General features: G+C 55.8%; 1 protein-coding gene across 1 annotated transcript; it reads right to left on the bottom strand.

The window, feature by feature from the left end:
- Window positions 1–209: 209 nt before the first annotated feature.
- LOC143680106 (uncharacterized) lies at window positions 210–16,033 on the bottom strand. The gene is given in 9 exon segments (XM_077156731.1): window positions 210–682; window positions 684–789; window positions 1,480–1,598; window positions 4,534–4,711; window positions 6,337–6,495; window positions 7,413–7,531; window positions 10,632–10,739; window positions 15,310–15,924; window positions 15,984–16,033. Coding segments are annotated over 9 exon segments (1,524 nt in total). The 3' UTR covers window positions 210–612.
- Between the last annotated feature and the right edge of the window lie 1,175 nt (window positions 16,034–17,208).

The raw sequence follows: 17,208 nt of genomic DNA, 5'->3' as shown, positions 1-17,208 counted from the left end.
GGCCCACGTGAGAGGGGAGCAGCGTATAACCCACTCATTCCTCTCAGCATTCGCTCCCTCAACAAGCACCCGTAGACCCGCTGCAGTCCAGACACTGCGGGCGTCCTGAGGGTGCGGAGATGAGGGAAGGCAGCCCCTACCCTCAGGGCAGCCCCACCAGGAGAGCTCACGGTGCACAAACAATTGCAGCCCCTTAAATAAGGGCTGAGTCCAAACATGCACCAACGTGAGCAGGGAGGAGGCACTGGGCGTCTCCCCCAGGACGCAATGTGGATCGGGGCCATGCGTGGGGGCTCGGGGCTCCGGGTAGAAAGCAGGGGAGGGGCCCCAGGCCGGGGCAATTGCAAAGGGAAAGAGAAGTGAAGTGGGACCAGCAGGGGCCCCCCTGGCCTAAGAGGTGGTGCCCAGGGGAGAGGAGGAAGAGGAGAGAGGAAGGCCCCAGGCTCAGAGGCTGTGGGTTTGGGGGCCACTGGAGGACGTGAGCAGGAGAGGATGTGACCATGGGACCCACGGGAAGGGGGACAGGACGGGGCTGGGGAGGGACCAGCAGGGGCTGGGCCAGAGCGGAGGGCAGGGCGCAGGGGGCCCGGCCGGGGAGCAGCAGAGGCCCCCTCAGGGTTTGAAATGCGGCCAGGTCCTGACGATGTTGTACAAAGCCTGCCCCGGGGACAGGGTGCTGCTTGTCGCTGTGTCCCTTCAGCAGGTAGCTGGGCGCCAGGTACCCCTCGTGCACGGCACACTGGATCAGGCTCTGGGCCGCCTCCAGCGCGGCAGCGTTCGGTGGGGTGCCTGCAGGACGCAGCCAGCCCGGCCGTCGTTAGGTCTGGGAGCCCCGAGATTCCAGTCTCTGTCCTCCTCCCCTCACCACCACAGCCCCCAATTCACACTAATGGTGGCAACCGGGCACAAGGAGAATGCAAGGTCGTCATGTCCCCTGATTCCTTTTTGCCCAGGTTTCTTCTAGAAAGTTGCAATCTGCTCTGGAAGAGAACCACAGCATGACACACCAGACCTCAGCAGACACAGCGTCCCCGGCTTGACCATCACATTGTCCTAACAGCAGGGGATGCTCCACGGCACTGTCGCCATGGTTACCAAGGACGGGGGGGGGGGGGGGGGGGGGGGGTGCATTTGCTGATTGGGTCAGAAGGGCACCAAGGTTTGCAAAAGATATTTGTTTTGTTTTGTTTTGTTTTCTCTCTTGCGTCATGTTTGTGCCTTGGTCGTGGATAGAAAGACAAATGGGGCTGGGTAGGGACGAGGGTGGATTTGGGATAAACATTCTGTCTGAGAGGAACCCCTGGCTATCCTCATCCTATAATGAGGGTCCAGTTTAAGGCTAAAACGTTCCACGGACACCTCTTAAAATGTGCCACACAGAGTGGCAGGCCCCACAACGTTGTCTCTCCCCACAAACTTCCCCATTTTCCATATAAAACTTCATCACTTAGAACCCTTCTGCCCACACTCACTCCTTACCTACAAAATTGCCTATGAAGGCGATTCCGAGGGCAATGTCGTTTTATCTATAGGTGTGAGAGCCTTGCACATGCCAGCCAACCCCTTCATATACGCCACCGTCCGGGCCAACGAGGAAGCTAGAGTTGGGCAGAGTGCGACAGAGTTGAGCACAGAAGTCACCACGGAACTCAGGATTTGCTTCGCTCACTCATCCTCTCATCCATCCACTGAACCTGCACCGAGAAAACACAAACTACAACGTCTGATCCCCAAAACTAAAGACAGTGACAAGCAGTTGTATCAGCACTTTCAATCCACGGCAGTACGCTCTGTCCCCACTGCACCACCAACCTGACCCCTCTGAGAGGACCGGTGATCTCCTCGACACCAAAGGACAGTGGACACTCTACTTCTGAGTTACGCTGACCTGCTGACATCTCTCTCTTGAAATGATCTCTCCTAGGCTTCCACAAGCCACGCTCTCCTGAGTTCCTCTTCTCTGGCTGCTTCTCCTTAGGCTTCACTGCCTCCCCAACTTCCTGGGCCCCTTCCGTAGATGGAGTGTTCCTTGGGACTCTGATTTAGGCCCTTCTCTCTTCCCACTAGACACATTCTCCTCGGACAAGCCATGCTTTCCTATGGTTTCATCTGCCACCCATAAAAGTCAACATGTCCAAAGCAACCCATCCACTTCCCCCAGTTTCCCCAGGCAGAAAACTGGGCATCTTCCTGAGCCTCTCTCCTTCCCCCACGCAGCCCCAGACTGCTTGTCCACTGGATCTCTACGGTAGCGTTTACGTTCCTCTGCTTCTCTCGATGCCAGCTGCCACTGCCCTGGTCAAAGCTGCCATCTTGTCTGAATCACTCACATAGCTCCCACACGTGCCTGGCCTCCTCCCTGCCCATCCCTGAAGCAGCAGTGTGACAGGGAGAATGATGGCCTCATAAGGAAGTCCAAGTCTCAATCCTGGAATTTTGAACAGGTTAGGTTGCATGGCAAGAAGGAATTAAAGCTGCAGATGGAATTCAGGTTGCTAATCAGCTGACCTTGAACTAAGGAGGCCGTCCTGGATTCCCGGGCAGGCCCAGCGTAATTGCAAGGGCCCTTATAAGTGGAAGAGGGAAGCAGAAGAGAGAAACAGAGAGTGGCAGTGTGAGAAGCACTAGACCCTCTGCTGCTGGCTCTGAAGAGGAAGGATTTGGTCATGAGTTAAGAACGCGGCAGCCCCTAAAAGCTGGAAGAAAGCAAGGAAGTGGATTAACCCCTGCAGCCTCCGAAAGGAACGCAGCATTGCTGACCCCTCGACGTTTAGCCCAGTGAGACCCATTTTGGACTTCTGATCTCCGGAACTGTAGCAGAATAAATGTGGGTCATCCTAAGCCACTAAATCTGTGGTAATTTGTTGCAGCAGCAAAGGAAACTAAGACAAGCAGCCAAAGTGGTTCAAAAAATACAAATTCTATCATATCAAATAAACTCCCCTTTAGCCTCCAGCCTTTCAAATGGCATCTGTCAGGATCCATTACCAAGTCCTTCATGACGTGACTCCTGCCCGTCTCTCCAGCCTCTCCTCACTGCTCCTCTCTTCCAGGAGGGCGTCTCTAGGTGTGAGATAAACCTCCTTCAATTCCTTGGAGGCCTTTGCTCTGTGTGGGGCCAGGCCTTGCCGTGTGCTGCTCCCATTTCCTATGGCACTCTTCCCCCGTCCTTGCCTGACTCACGCCCACTCCTTCTCTACGTCCCCACTCAGAGGTCCCCTGGAAGCCCGGATTCGAGGCTGCATTGTGCACACCGTGTACTTCCATCACATGACCCAACAGTCATTACTGCTTACTTGTCTTCCTCTCCCAATTCCACAAAGGGGCCTACCTACCTTGTCCAGCTCCAGGCACAGAGCAGATAGCCAATCAATACTGATTAAAAAGTTAAAAAAAAAAAAAACAGTGAGTGCTTTTTCCCGATGGCGGTGCACATCTGGGTTAGAGGGGACCCGCCACGGCGGGGGAGGGGACCCCATCCCAAGTTTCAAAAGTCAAGAAAAAGGATGAAGCCCCTAAAGACTAAATGAAGGACAACAGATACACCCTCAGCTACTGGCGTTTTCCATCTAGAGCTTACACATTTGAGGTCAGTTCTCTATTTTCTGCACTAGGTAACCATAGCGATGCTGGGGAAATCTTTCAAAGCCCTCAACAATGTCCTCTGTTTGCAAAAGCTGCTTTTAAAATGGGACTCAAGGGGAGAGAGGCAGCCAGCCCAGAAAGACACAGAATCGGAAGCAAATCCACCAGGGGTGCACGGGTGGTTCTGGGTAGAAGGCTCGCCTTCCAGGCGGGAGACCCGGGTTCGATTTCTGGACCATGCACCTCTCCCCCAAAAAAAAAATTCACTCAAGACTTTATAAAAGCATGGTGATTAAGATACAGATGGGTCATTGAAATGTGTCATCCTCTTTCTCCCACCAATTCTATAAGCATTACCAAGTACCGTCTGCTGGCCCTTTAGTGTAACAGGTTTCCTTGTTAGAATCTCGGCATAGACGGCACCAATGCGAATACTCTGAAAAGGTGCTGCTGCCCACTTAGAGATCAGACAAGTGAGGCTCAGAGAAACTGAAAGTTCCTGGATTTATAAAATGGGATGAGTAATTCCGAAAGTATAACAGGATGCTAACAGCAGAGAGCCAGTTTGGGCGAGGCAAGGTGCAGGCAGGGGCTGAGCTTCTGATTAGCTGGAAGAGATTGCATAAATAAAGCACCACCCTCTGGCTCATTCTCTAAGGTTCTCAGTGCCCTGCTCTTCCACTCCTGTCTAAAAGTCTTCTTTTCCGAGTCTCCCCCCCACCGCCCCCCACTTGTGGAAAATACACCCAGAAAGGATAGCGATCCCTTAGCTGTGCAGGGAAAGGACTCAACCTCGAGTCTTACCTGGAGAAAATGCCATGTCTTATGTCAAAGCCCGGGCATAAAGGAAGGGCCAGTGCCCACGGGTCCCTCCCCCAGTCCGACTTTCCACAGCCTGGTTTCTGTTCCTGAAGGAGAACGAGGGTCACGTTCCCCAGCTCCACCTACTGATATGCAATGTCGCAGAAGTTCTGCGTGTCCCAGAAGCGCGCCTGGCAGTCCATGGAGATGTTGTAGCTCATCCCAGCAGTGTGGATGACAATCACGTATCTGGCTGGGAGGACCATTTTAGGGCAGTGCGTCTCTCTGGCTTCCCACGTAGACCGAGGGATGATGTCGGGACAGGCTGTGGTGAGGTGAAAAAACAGGGAAATGGGAATTCACCTCTGCCCACGCGTGGCCAATCTCACAGCTGCAGGCTGGGTCTCTCATCAGTCTTTTCCCACCTCCCGGCACCCCCTGGCACAGCCCAACATGAGCTCGGCTGCGAGGCTCGGGGAACTTCCTGACGAGGCCCTGGTAACTGGAACCCCATGGAAGGGAAAAAATCCTGCGGGGATCACCATAAAAACCACCGTATGCGCAGAAGGGAGAGGGCTATCGGCCACACAGGCAGTCACTGTATCCAAAGGACAGACACCTGCACGTCTGAACACGCATCATGAGCGTGGGCAGGTGTGTGGACTTTTGTCACAAGGTCAGTATCACAATGCATCTGACCCCTGACCCTGAACTGATGGCATGAGTATTAAAACAATTTGAAATCTATAAAAAAAAAAAAAGTTACAAATATGAAGGAATTGTTGTTATTGGAAATGGTACCTGTCCAAAAGCAGAAAAACCTTTATCTGGAGATTCACAATTAAAAAAAAACAAATTTAAAAAAATCTGTGTATTCATGAAAAAGCTCAGTTTAGCAGAGGGTTAAATCACTGAAAGTGCTTATAAATTTTACCGATTTTAAGTTTCTGTTTGTTCACTCCAAAATTGTGCATGATTTTTTTACCCAACTTCTTAGAATAGTCACACTGACATCAACGTAATCTGTGAACAATTATACTCTGGCATGTAGCTATGCAGCACATTGGCTGATTTTTGCATTTAGAAAGGACGAGTACGCGTGTGAGTGTGTGCTCACATACTATATAGACATATGCAGATATGTACACCCAACCCCATTTTCACGCTTTACATGTCTCCACAGGCTTTTCAACATTTGACATCATACATATTTTGCTTATTGATTAGCTCATTTCCTACCTTTCCTCACCAGAATGTGAGTTTCACAAAGGAAGAGCGAGTTGTCTCTTTCATTCATGGCTGTATCTCCAGTGCCTAGAAGAGGCCTGGAACTTAAATAGTATTCAGTAAATATTTATTGATTGAGCGAAAATTTGCACACAAATAGATTTGTATTAACGGTAAGTCCAAGGCTACGTCCTTCTAGTGAGATGGAGGGGGGCCGGGAAGAAGCTCCATCACATAGTTCTAGGTCTCAGTTATGGCACGCGTGAGACAGGCTCCTGGTCTGAAGCAGCCAATGAAAGGCCAACAGGGAGAGCACGCTCCAGCACGCTCCAGCACATTCTAGCACGCTCCAGCACGCTCCAGCACCTTCCAGCACGCTCCAGCACGCTCCAGCATGCTCCAGCACATTCCAGCACGCTCCAGCACGCTCCAGCACGCCCCAGCACCTTCCAGCACGCTCCAGCATGCTCCAGCACGCTCCAGCACATTCCAGCACGCTCCAGCACGCTCCAGCACGCTCCAGCACCTTCCAGCACGCTCCAGCACGCTCCAGCACCTTCCAGCACGCTCCAGCACGCTCCAGCACGCTCCAGCACGCTCCAGCACCTTCCAGCACGCTCCAGCACGCTCCAGCACGTCCCAGCACATTCCAGCACGCTCCAGCACGTCCCAGCACGCTCCAGCATGCTTGGGGCGGTAACGAGAAGGAAGCCAAAGCGGGACTTGACTTTTCTTTGCACATCGTTGGCTGCGGAGGAGCCAGACAGATCTCACCTTTCAAGAGAAGTGGCTGAACGTACCTGGGTGACAGGTGACCCTTCTGGATGGCATAGGAGATCAGGCCTTCTGCAGCTGACAGGGCAGCAGGGCTGGGACGGCTGCCTAAACGAGGGTGGCATGGAACACAGGATGGTCAGGAGCGAACCCTGGCCTGGTCCAGGCACCCGGAGGGAAGACAGGATGTTCTGCCTGGTCCTGATTAACCGACGCATGGGAAGAGAAGAAACGGCGCAGCAGCCAGGACGCTGGGCCTAAGAGGCAGGGACCTCCTTGGACAAAGCCTTCGGCGGCCAAGTTTGGTGACCTCTTCCAAGCGCCAAATCAAGACTTTATTAATCCACTCCATCTTTAGATGGAAGGGTCGGGAAGCAACAAAAGGGACAGGCAGAGGGAGGCCCACCCGACCAAGTGGGCAATGGCATGGAGCAAAGGATGACAGTGTTTATTAAGCAGCTCCCATGAATCTCGGCAGGTGGGAAGTTCTTTAGGTCCATGAGCACGTTTGATTCTCACAGAAACCCTCTGAGGAAAGTGTTAGTACTACAACCTATTGGCAGAGGAAGGTACGTGTTGTAACTGGTATTTTTCAATTAGCCCCCAACTCCATTCCTATTTCTGTGCTCGTCTCCATTTCGCAGGGGTCTGCAGCCTGCAGACTACATTTCCAGACCGCCCTGCCTTCTGACTTCCGGCCGGGGTCTGTCCGAGGGAGAGCGGAAGAAGGCAGAAGCAAAGCTGCAGCGGCAGTCAGACGGCGGCGAGTGACGGCAGCAGCCGCAGGCGCGAGCTGGTCAGCGGTGGTGCTGGCCACACCGCGGGAGTGTGTCTGGACCAGAAAGGAGGAGGAAGAGAGAAAGAATGGGATGTCGCAGGAGCCCAGGGAGAAAGGAGCTTTGAGAGCAGTTCATCAGAGAAGACAGGCGTGCTACAGGCGGAAAGGACCAGGGTGTGGAGGTGAGGCACTGGAGAAAGGAGCACAGACCGCACCCCAGCAGAGGGCCAGCGGGGAGGGCACCCACCTAGCAAACCGCCGAAGAAAGCGATGCCCAGGGAGACGCTGTTGTAGCCTTGGGTGTGCCAGCCTTGCCCGCTCCAGCCAGTGCCTTCGTACACACCGCCATCGTCTCCAACCAGGAAGCTGCGGGGCCGGGACACCAGAGGGGAAGAGAGACCGGAGCTTCAGTAACACCAGTGGGTGAAAAAGGGACCTCAAGAGAAAAAGGACCTCACTTAAAGCTCATCGTGACTTAGCTTACGTGTGTTTCTCAGCACCTCACTTCAAAAATACTAATCTGATTCAAAATGGAAATAAAATGTGTGCATTTCAAGGACCTGAGCACATTCATTAGTTCAGCATTTTTCAAGAGCTTTAAAATTAAGTCTTCCTGTTTTTTTAATTTTAGCCTCAAGTACATAAGCAGGCTTTAAAGTAACCAATCGGAATTCGGGGATTCCTTAAGTATTGATATTTTTCTTCAGCTTCTCCCTAAGAATTTCCTTAATCTTTTTTTTTTTAGCATAGGCAGGTACCAGGAACCGAACCCGGGTCTCCGGCATGGCAGGTGAGAATCTTACCACTGAGCCACCGTCGCACCACCCTTTAATCTCTTCTTTATTACAGGAATTTAGTCTTCATTTTTATTGGTTTTTTAAACTAAAATTGATCCGTTCTTTTATTCTACCTCCTATTTTATTTCTGCTTCCTCATGACCTCTGTGTCCTGCTCTTCCTAATCAGGGTCTGCAGAACTGATGTTTTTCACAACTCTTGCCATAATCGGCTTTTTGGACTGTGTGTTTTCACAGCAAACTGAAAACAGAGTGTGCCCTTCCCTGGGGCTGCTCAGAGACCCTGAACTGAGCCAGGTCAGTCTCCCCCCGCCCTGCAGCAGGCCCAGCGACCCACGTGGGCGCCTCACTGCACCCGCCGTTATCCGTGGCTTTGTCGCCAGACTTCCAGCAGCATCTCTGGGGCTTCCGCAGCAGCCTCAGCGGACCCAGCGTGAACAGCTCCCTGCGGCCGCCGTCGGCCGCACACAAAGTGGAGGGTCACTGCAGACACCTGACCTACAGTTGCAGCAGCTGGAGGGGCTTAGAAATCCTGCAGCTGAAGGACACTAGCAGGTGGCAGGGACAGAGCTGGGGAGATTAATCCACAGGAGGCCAGGCAGACCCGGTCCCCAAGGGCGTGCGCGCTGCTCTGTAAGGGTTAGGGTTGGGCAAGGGTCAGGGTCTCCAGCTGCTGCTACATGTTTGTCCTTTTAACAAAATCAAAGGGGTGCGAGGGTGGGTCAGTGGTAGAGTTCTCGCCCTCTGTGCAGGAGACCCGGGTTTGGTTCCCGGCCCGTGCACTTCCGGAAGAAACATACACACAAGCAAACAAGCAAAAAAACAAACCAAAATTCAATTCAACAAATGGTGCTGCAATAAGGGGATACTCAGGTGGAAAAAGTGTGAAACGTGACCCCACCACACGGCATTCAAAAAAAAAAGAACAAAATAAAGACATAGAGTCTCTTCTCCGAACCAGAAATCACCTGTAGTCGGCTTTGGAATTCGGGAGGAAGTTCAGGGGGAAACATTGTGCATGTGTGCGTGCATGTGTGTGCATGTGCGTGCGTGTGTGCATGTGCGTGCGTGTGTCCTCACTGTTCCCTATCTGTCCTCATTATTCCTGAAAGAGGAGGCCTCTGAGCCCCTAACAATCCTCGGGGCGGCTACTCGGACAGTTACGGGAGGGAAGCAGCCTCTCCTCACCCCTGTTCACACGCGCCCCCCCATCTTACTGCCAAGGGGGCGCCTCAAGGTGGCAGGTGGGAAGCGTTCTCAGGTGAGGGGCCTGCGGGGAGTGGGCAGGTGGGCCTCAAGGGCAGGTGGCACGGTGTGGCTGTGCACAAGCTCACAGACCTCCTCCGACCGCGGCTTCTCCGCGCGTGAACAGGGTGTGACGTGCGCTTCTCCCGCCCACAGGGCGGGCCCTGGCCAGGCGCGGCTGCCTGGGCTGTCACAGGCCCTTCCTGGCTGGCCAGAGCCCCGGGCCCAGGAACGCACCGCGCAGGCCGCACAGATGCCCCTGATGGTCTCCCGAGGGTGGCGGGGGGGGGGGGGGGTGGCAGCATTTTTATTCATTAGAAAAGCCATATAAATTACATCTATAAAATGGAGGGACGGGAGAAACACCCCAGGGGGAGTCCGCCTGGGTGCGGGCTCCGGGCCCCGCCGGCCGCTCCCTTGAGGCCGCATCGCACAGGCCTCCGGCGCGGACGGAGCCGGACTGCCGTCCCTGCAGCCCCCGCCCGCAGGCGCGCTCCTCCCGGCACGCCAGGCCCGCCAGCTGCGCCGGGACCGCGTAGGCCACGGGCAGGGTCAGCCGGGCCGTGCAGTTCAGCGGCCTGGCCTCCCACGCCCTGCGGGACACGATGGCGGGAGCACCTGCAGGGGCACCAGGGGACGGCCTCAGCAGGCCCGGCCACCTCCGCCCCGGCAGGCTACCCCGCCGCCCTCGGTCCCCGGGGGCCTGCACCTCCCGCACCCCCTCCTCAGCACTGCAGCCCCACTGTGCGAAGCAATCCCCAGCGCAGGCTCTGCGTTCAGCCTGGGAAGCCAAGCTGCCTTGTCCCCCATGCTACGTCGCAGAAGACAGCACCACCCTCTCTGACCTGCTGCAAGCTCCTTTCCTTCAGAATGCCCGGCTTCCCCCACGCCCATCCCGCTGCCCTGAGCAGCCTCCTCTTGGCGCACCTAGCACAGATGCCTGAGGACTCATTTTCCTCGCTGCCATCTGTACTGGGTCTCTCTGCCTGTGCCCCTCGGGTCCCTGCTCCGAGGGGGGCAGCTCTGCGGCACCCCTGAAGCGAGGGGCGGCCGAGCCCCACAACCCACAGAAAGCCCCACGGGTGCTGGATACATGCGTCTCTCTTCTGGATCACAAAATCACCGAGGCCAGGGCTGCAAGTTCCCGCACAGGACTGCAGGCTGCCTGAGGGCAGGGCTGCCTTTAGCCTCACCCTAGGAACTCCCTGGGGTCTCACCCTCTTCCCAGAGGACATGTCTTTCTCCCCAGGCTTTCTCTCCTTGGAATCCAACTTTAGCTAAGGTCTCAGAACAATCCAGGGGAGGAGTTGTCCCGTGCACTTCAGGGATTCCACCCCACTCACTCCCAGCCAAGCCACAATGAATTTCTGAGAAATATTTCTGGCCATCTAAGAAACCCCAGTTTTTGCCCACAAATCTCCTCACCATTTCGATTCTTTCGGGCGAGTGAGGAGATGCTGGCAAACGGATCCAGGAGCTCCTCTGACAAGCCCCTGGCTTGGGTTCCATTCCAGGAGATGTGCCGGAAATCCCCTGCAAAGGGACACACCACTCAGAGCTGCAAATAGACATTCCAGCTAGTGCTGGGCTCAGAGAACGCCTGTACTCACATCCTCACAGGCACTGGGTGGACAGCCTCACCCCCACCCATGGCTCCTCTGCTCCCAAGGCCCCTAAATTTCCTCTAGGAGCCAGACAGAGAAGGACAGATGAGTCTGGCCTCAACTGCCTCTGCCTCCATGTCTGCCCCAGGAGGTCTTTATCCTCCCGCCCTCTCCCGTCCTTTACTCCAGGTGCACTGCAGTCCCTCTGCCCCCGCTCTGAGCAGCTCCACTCTTCCTGATTCATCCGTGCATCTGTTAGCAGAACCCTCCCCGGGCACCACGGGAAGGCCGCATTCAGAGATGGTCATCGTCTCGAGCAAACACTTTCACATTCTAAGCACCTACTGATGCCAGGCAAGGTCCTTGAAATAAGCAATACGCAGTCACCGTGGCTGTCCTCGCAAACGACAACAGCTACTTTGTACAGAATCTGCTGAGGCAGAGCCGCCATCCACATGCCCCCCCGGCCCCCACTCCTGTTCCCCCCGTATCGGAATCATGGGAGCAAAACACATCGGCAGCGGCTTGAGCCACGTCATCTCCCACCAGCCAGATCTACAGTTTGAGAAGCATTTTCAAGGCCCTACAGCAATTTTATGGGGTAAGCAAAGCAAAATAACTCCTCCCTCTATACGGATGGGAGGCAGCGGATCCGCGGAGCAGAGCCCCTGTGTGAGATGGAGCTGGGTTTCAGCCCTGGCCCTCTCGCACCGCACCCTGCAGCCTGTCCGTGTTGTCAGATGACCCCGCGCGAGTCACTGCCACAACCTGGCCTGTGTGACCACAGGGCTAGGTCACTGTGGGCCCCCAGTACAGGACAAGGACATTGAGGCCAAGGTGTGGCCGGCAGGCTGGGAGATGGCGTCAGGCCAGGGCCTGTCTCAGGGGTGGCCTGAGTGGACTGTGAAGAGGAGACACAGGCGTGGGCAGGACTGGTGAGAGGGGAGGACGATTTACAGATAAAATCTCAGAGGGACAGGAAGGCCACCAGGAGGCAGGCAGAGGCAACGCAGAGTGCGCCCAGGGCACGTTCAGGGCAAGAAAAAACTCAGGGCCTCTCCTGGGCAAGTCACTTCACCTGTCGGCGCCTCAGTTTCCCCATTTGCAAAATGAAGGCAAACTATGTGTCCCCTAACCTGTGATTTCTCCAACACAAGCCCTTGGGATTTCAGTGGAATTAGCTCTCAGTAATAGAGGGCAGAGAAAAGGGTACATTACATGACACTTTCAGAACAGCGCCTATGCCTGTAAGACAACTCAGAAAACATGTCTGGCATTTAAGAATACAAAGAAAGTCAATTCGACAGCATTTATTTACTGAGCATTTCCTGTGTGCCTGGTCCTCTGTATGGAACCAGAAGCAATAGATGATGCAGAGAAAGGACATTCCTGCCTGAAGGAATCTGCTCTTATTTACCAAGGCAGGCCCAGGTACTGGCTTTATCTCTGGCTGGTTCAATGGTAGGGATGAGGATAATTAAATGCAGCTGCAGTTTGTCTGACCCTCATGACTCAGGCCCTGAGCTAACACTCATTACCTAATTCAACCCTCAAGAGCAATACCAGGAAATGAGCTTCATCATCCTCATAGCGCACAGGGAAACCCGAAATGTCACACCTTGTTGAGAACCACAGCAGATGGCAGGCAGGGGAGCGAGCCCAGGTCTCTAGGGCTGCAAATAGCACAGCACATTTGCTCTAACAAAAAGCGGCCATCGGGAGGATTTGTTTTCCCACCTGAGGACACTCTTCTGTGGCTCACCAGAAGCACATCTAATACCCAGGGAAGGGAAACTCACTCCAGGACCCCAGACCCAGAGCCGAGAGGACAAGAAGCCACGGCAGCATTTTCACGTGGTCCCGGGGTGCCAACGAGGAAAGTCTGGACTGAGGACCTGGGAGAGACATCACCTATTAACACGGCTGCACTCACGCTTCAGGTGGAGCACCCACCTGTCTGCACCCGCCCACCTGTGCTGCTCCCTCCCCACCAGTGCTGCACCCTCCCACCTGTGTGCTGCACCCTCCCCACCTGTCTGCACCCACCCAGCTGTGCTGCACCATCCCCACAGTGCGCTGCACCCTCCCCACCTGTGCTGCACCATCCCACCTGTGCTGCGCCCTTCCCACCTGTGCTGCACCCTCCCCACCTGTGCTGCACCCTCCCACCTGTGCTGCACCCTCCCCACCTGTGCTGCACCCTCCCACCTGTGCTGCACCATCCCCAGTGCGCTGCACCTTCCCCACCTGTGCTGCACCCTCCCACCTGTGCTGCACCCTCCCCACCTCTGCTGCACCCTACCTACCTCTGCTGCACCCTACCTGTGCTGCGCCCTTCCCACCTGTGCTGCACCCTCCCACCTGTACTGCACCCGCCCAGCTGTGCTGCAACTTCCCCACAGTGCACTGCACCCTCCCACCTGTGCTGCACCCTCCCCACAGTGCGCTGCACCCTCCCCACCTGTGCTGCACCCTCCCACCTGTGCTGCACCCTCCCCACCTGTGCCGCACCCTCCCACCTGTGCCGCACCCTCCCACCTATGCTGCACCCTCCCACCTATGCTGCACCCTCCCACCTATGCTGCACCCTCCCCACCTGTGCTGCACCATCCCACCTGTGCTGCACCCTCCCACCTGTGTGCTGCACCCGCCCAGCTATGCGCTGCACCCATCTGCCTCCCTGCTGGAAGGAAGCCCACCCTGGGCCAGAGTCTTGCTTAGCCTTCTCAGGGTCTCCAGCACAGGGCCTGGCCCTCAGAGGTGCTCAATGACTGTGGGACACTAACATCTCTGTCTGGCCAAGCACCCTCGCTGCCCCGGGCAGTTCCGGGCCCCCTGGGAGCTGAGTTCCTCAGTTCCTGGGAGGAGCTCAGTACGTGCTCTTATGCCTCCCCAAGTGCATAATAACAATAACAACTTCTAAAATCTTTGAATCACTCTTATGAATAAACTCTGTGAAGATATTTTCAGATTTAATCCTGCAATTTTGTATTTAACCCTTTCAGATTTCCTATAAGATCAATATTCTTAACCCTATTTTAGTAGGTGAGAAAGCTGAGGCTCAGAAGTAGTGAACTGCAGAGAAGGGCAGCTCAGGGCTCCCCCCAGCACTACATGAGAGGGCAGGGCAAGGCAGGAGACAGGAGGGGGGGGGCGGGGGTTGGTCATGAGAACAACTCGCTGCCCCTCCTGGGCAAGTCACTTCACCTGCCAGGGCCTCAGTTTCCCACTGGCAAAATGAAGGCTAAACTATGGGTCACTGGTTCGTCTCCCAACCCCGTAAAGACCCCTGGCGGATGCTTAATTAACTGCTCCTTGAGTGAGAATAACAGCAATAGCAAGTTATCGCTTCCTGACGCATTCTAGTTCCAGCGACTTGCCGCGGATTCCGCAGACGTTTGACCGAGCACCCTCCCAACGGCCTACAGCCATCCTCATCATCGGGAAACGGCCTCAGAGAGTCCAAGGATTCGCCTAAAGTTAACCAGCCAGCAAGCGCAGAGCTGAATTCCTACCCAGGTCCGCCAACCCCAGAGCCTCGGTCTGGAGCTGTTCCACGAGCTGCGGGAGCCCCTGCTACTGGGTTCTCAGGGCAGGCCCAGGAGGCTCGCTTCAAGGGTCTTTAAGGTCCCTTCCAGCTCCAAGAACCTTTGCTGCTTTTTTGTAGAGAAAATGAAATGCTCATTCATGCATCAACTCAAAGGGGATGTTGACCAGACTATGGACTTCCACCCACCCCCCCCCCCCACCCCGTTATCCCTCTGAGGACCTGCAGCGGGAGGCTGAGATCCGACGGCGAGGCGGTCCTCAGCAGTCCCCAGATGGAAATGTTTAGAACCTCAAGCTTAAGACTGGGAATATGGAAGCTTCATGGATCTACACAAGCCATGTCTTGGTGAATAAATTCCAGGATTCAGGGAATCTGCACACTAAAGATAAATGAGGGCAGGCACCTAAAAACACATGGGAAACTGCCCAGCCACCCTGTTAGCCAAAGAGAGGTAGGATTAACTTGACCAAGCCTGCAACCCTGGGCTGGTCTGCACAGAAGGAACTGCGTCCTTCCGGGCTGCGTGGAACCAGCCAGCCAGCGAGTTTGGACGCTGCCACCTGAGCGTTACTTCCCCAGCTCCCAGCGTCCCACCCACCAAGGTCTGGGCCCACCCACCTGCACGCCAGGGAGTCCCCGACAGTTTCCCACCCTCGGCTCCACGCACACGGGAGTTGGCAGGCAGGGCTGTGGCCGAGTCTCTGCCCCGTCAGGGATTCGGGGACAGGCAAACGTGGAAGGAATCGGAGAGAGGGAGCCCCAGAGCCCACCAGCTTGGCAAACGTACCCCGAGTGGCGGAACTAAACACACGCGGAGGAGCTCAGAGAAAGCTTCATGTGGCGCCCGGAGGGGACCTGGGGAAGCGTCCCTGCCGCGGGATCATTTTAACCCGGAAGAGCCCGGTCCCCGGGCGGAGGCTTCTCGGGCGTCCCCCTCGTCGGGACGTACCTGCGGAGGCGGCGCGGGCGGGCGGGCAGGGTGCGGGGCTCTCCCGGCCCGAGACGAGGGCAGAGCCCGATCGTCCGCGAGCCACCAGGAGGGGCTGGCGGGGACCGGGGCGCCCGCTGGCTGAGCCCGCAGCGCCCGGAGGATACTCGGGGACCCGCCTTCCCCGCGCCCCGCCCTGGGGACGAGCCGGGAACCTCCCCCCGGAGAGGACGCGCGGGCCCGGCACCCCCACAGCTCCTCCCTCGGCCCCCAAAGTCGGCCCGGGGGGCGCGGGGGTGCCGGGCGCCGACCCCCGGTACTGCGCGCTGGGACAGCTGCTCCGGGCGGCTGAAGGCTGCGGTGGACGCCCGGCCTCCGCCGGCCCCCGCGGCCCCCACGGGAGCAGGGTGGAGGCAGAGCCCCAGCGGGGCCCGTTCCCGGGGCGCAGGCCCGGCGCGTCCCCCCTGGAACCTCTGCAGCGCCTGCCCTTCCTGAGCTGCCCCGTCGCAGGCCCCTTGGGAAGCTCCGGACCACGGCCCCTTCCCGCCCCGCAGGGCCGCAGCCGTCAGCTCTGTGCGCCCAGAATGCATGTACCTTTCCCGGAAGATTTTCACGTCAAAGCTCCCCAGGAATGTTCTGCCAAGGATACAAGCGGAAATGCTTGGACCAGAGGTCCTGAAAAGCACGTCGCCCACTTGAGAGGCTGCTTGAAAACGCCCCCCCGCCCCAGGACCTGGTCATCCATCCCCAGGCCTGTTGGCGTCTGAAGGAGACATGAGCCATCCGTCCGGTGGGGTGAGGGGTCTTGGGCAAAGGCCTCAGAAAGGAGAGCAGGGAGAGCTGGGGGCAGGAACAGAAACAACCTCATACATTTTCCTAAACCATGGTGATTCCTTCATGTCTGGAAATTTTATTTATGGCTCTGATTTTTTTTCCCATCATGATCGAGCAGTGGAATCCTTAAACTGAGAAGAGCTTGTGGACTCGTCTTTGGAACAGCACGTTAGGGAGAGCTGAGACGCCTGTACCTCACTCTGAAACACAGACTTGGAAGAGAAGAAATCCAAGTAATGAAAGGGGGTGGAAGCAGCCCAAGAGGAAGTAGAGCCCTGTGGTCCCCAACTAGAGACTCAGGGGCTCCTGGGGATTAGCTTGTAGAAAACTTGAGGGAGGGCTGCTGCTGCCCTTTCGGTGTTTTTGAAAGAATCGGGATAGATGGTGGTGTTCTCGTTTGCTAGCTGCCGGAATGCAACACACCAGAGACGGATTGGCTTTTAATAAAAGGGGATTTATTTTGTTGGCTCTTCAGAGGAAAGGCAGCTAACTTTCCACTGAGGTTCTTTCTTACGTGGGAAGGCACAGGATGGTCTCTGCTGGCCTTCTCTCCAGGCCCCTGGGTTCCAACAACTTTCCCCGGGGTGATTTTTTTCTGCATCTCCAAAGGCCCGGGCTGAGCTGCTAGTGCTGAGATGAGGAATGCCAAGCTGCTTGGCTGTGCTACGTTGCAATCTCTCATTTAAGCACCAGCCAATTAAGTCAAACGTCACTCATTACAGCAGACACGCCTCCTAGCCAACTGCAGATGTAATTGGCAACAGATGAGGTTCACGTACCATTGGCTCGTGTCCGCAGCAACAAGACTAGGTATGCTCACCTGGCCAAGTTGACAACTGAATCTAACCAACACAGGGATGGAGTAGTGGAAGAGGGAAGTCACGAGCGTGGAGTTGGGATGTGAGTAGCGGACTAGTTCCTGATCTGTGCTATGTTACATGGGTGTTCAGTTTGTAATGGCTCATTGAGCTATGCATTTATCATCTTTGCACTTCTCTATATGTGTGTATAACACCCATTGTTAAACAGATAAAAACAGAAGAACCCATGTCACCCCCATATCTTGAGTTGTCATGGATATTAAAA

This window comes from Tamandua tetradactyla, chromosome 4 (assembly GCF_023851605.1).
Source record: "Tamandua tetradactyla isolate mTamTet1 chromosome 4, mTamTet1.pri, whole genome shotgun sequence".
Lineage (NCBI taxonomy): Eukaryota > Metazoa > Chordata > Mammalia > Pilosa > Myrmecophagidae > Tamandua > Tamandua tetradactyla.
The sequence above is the reverse complement of the archived record's forward strand: the minus strand, read 5'-3'. Positions and strand labels throughout refer to the sequence as shown.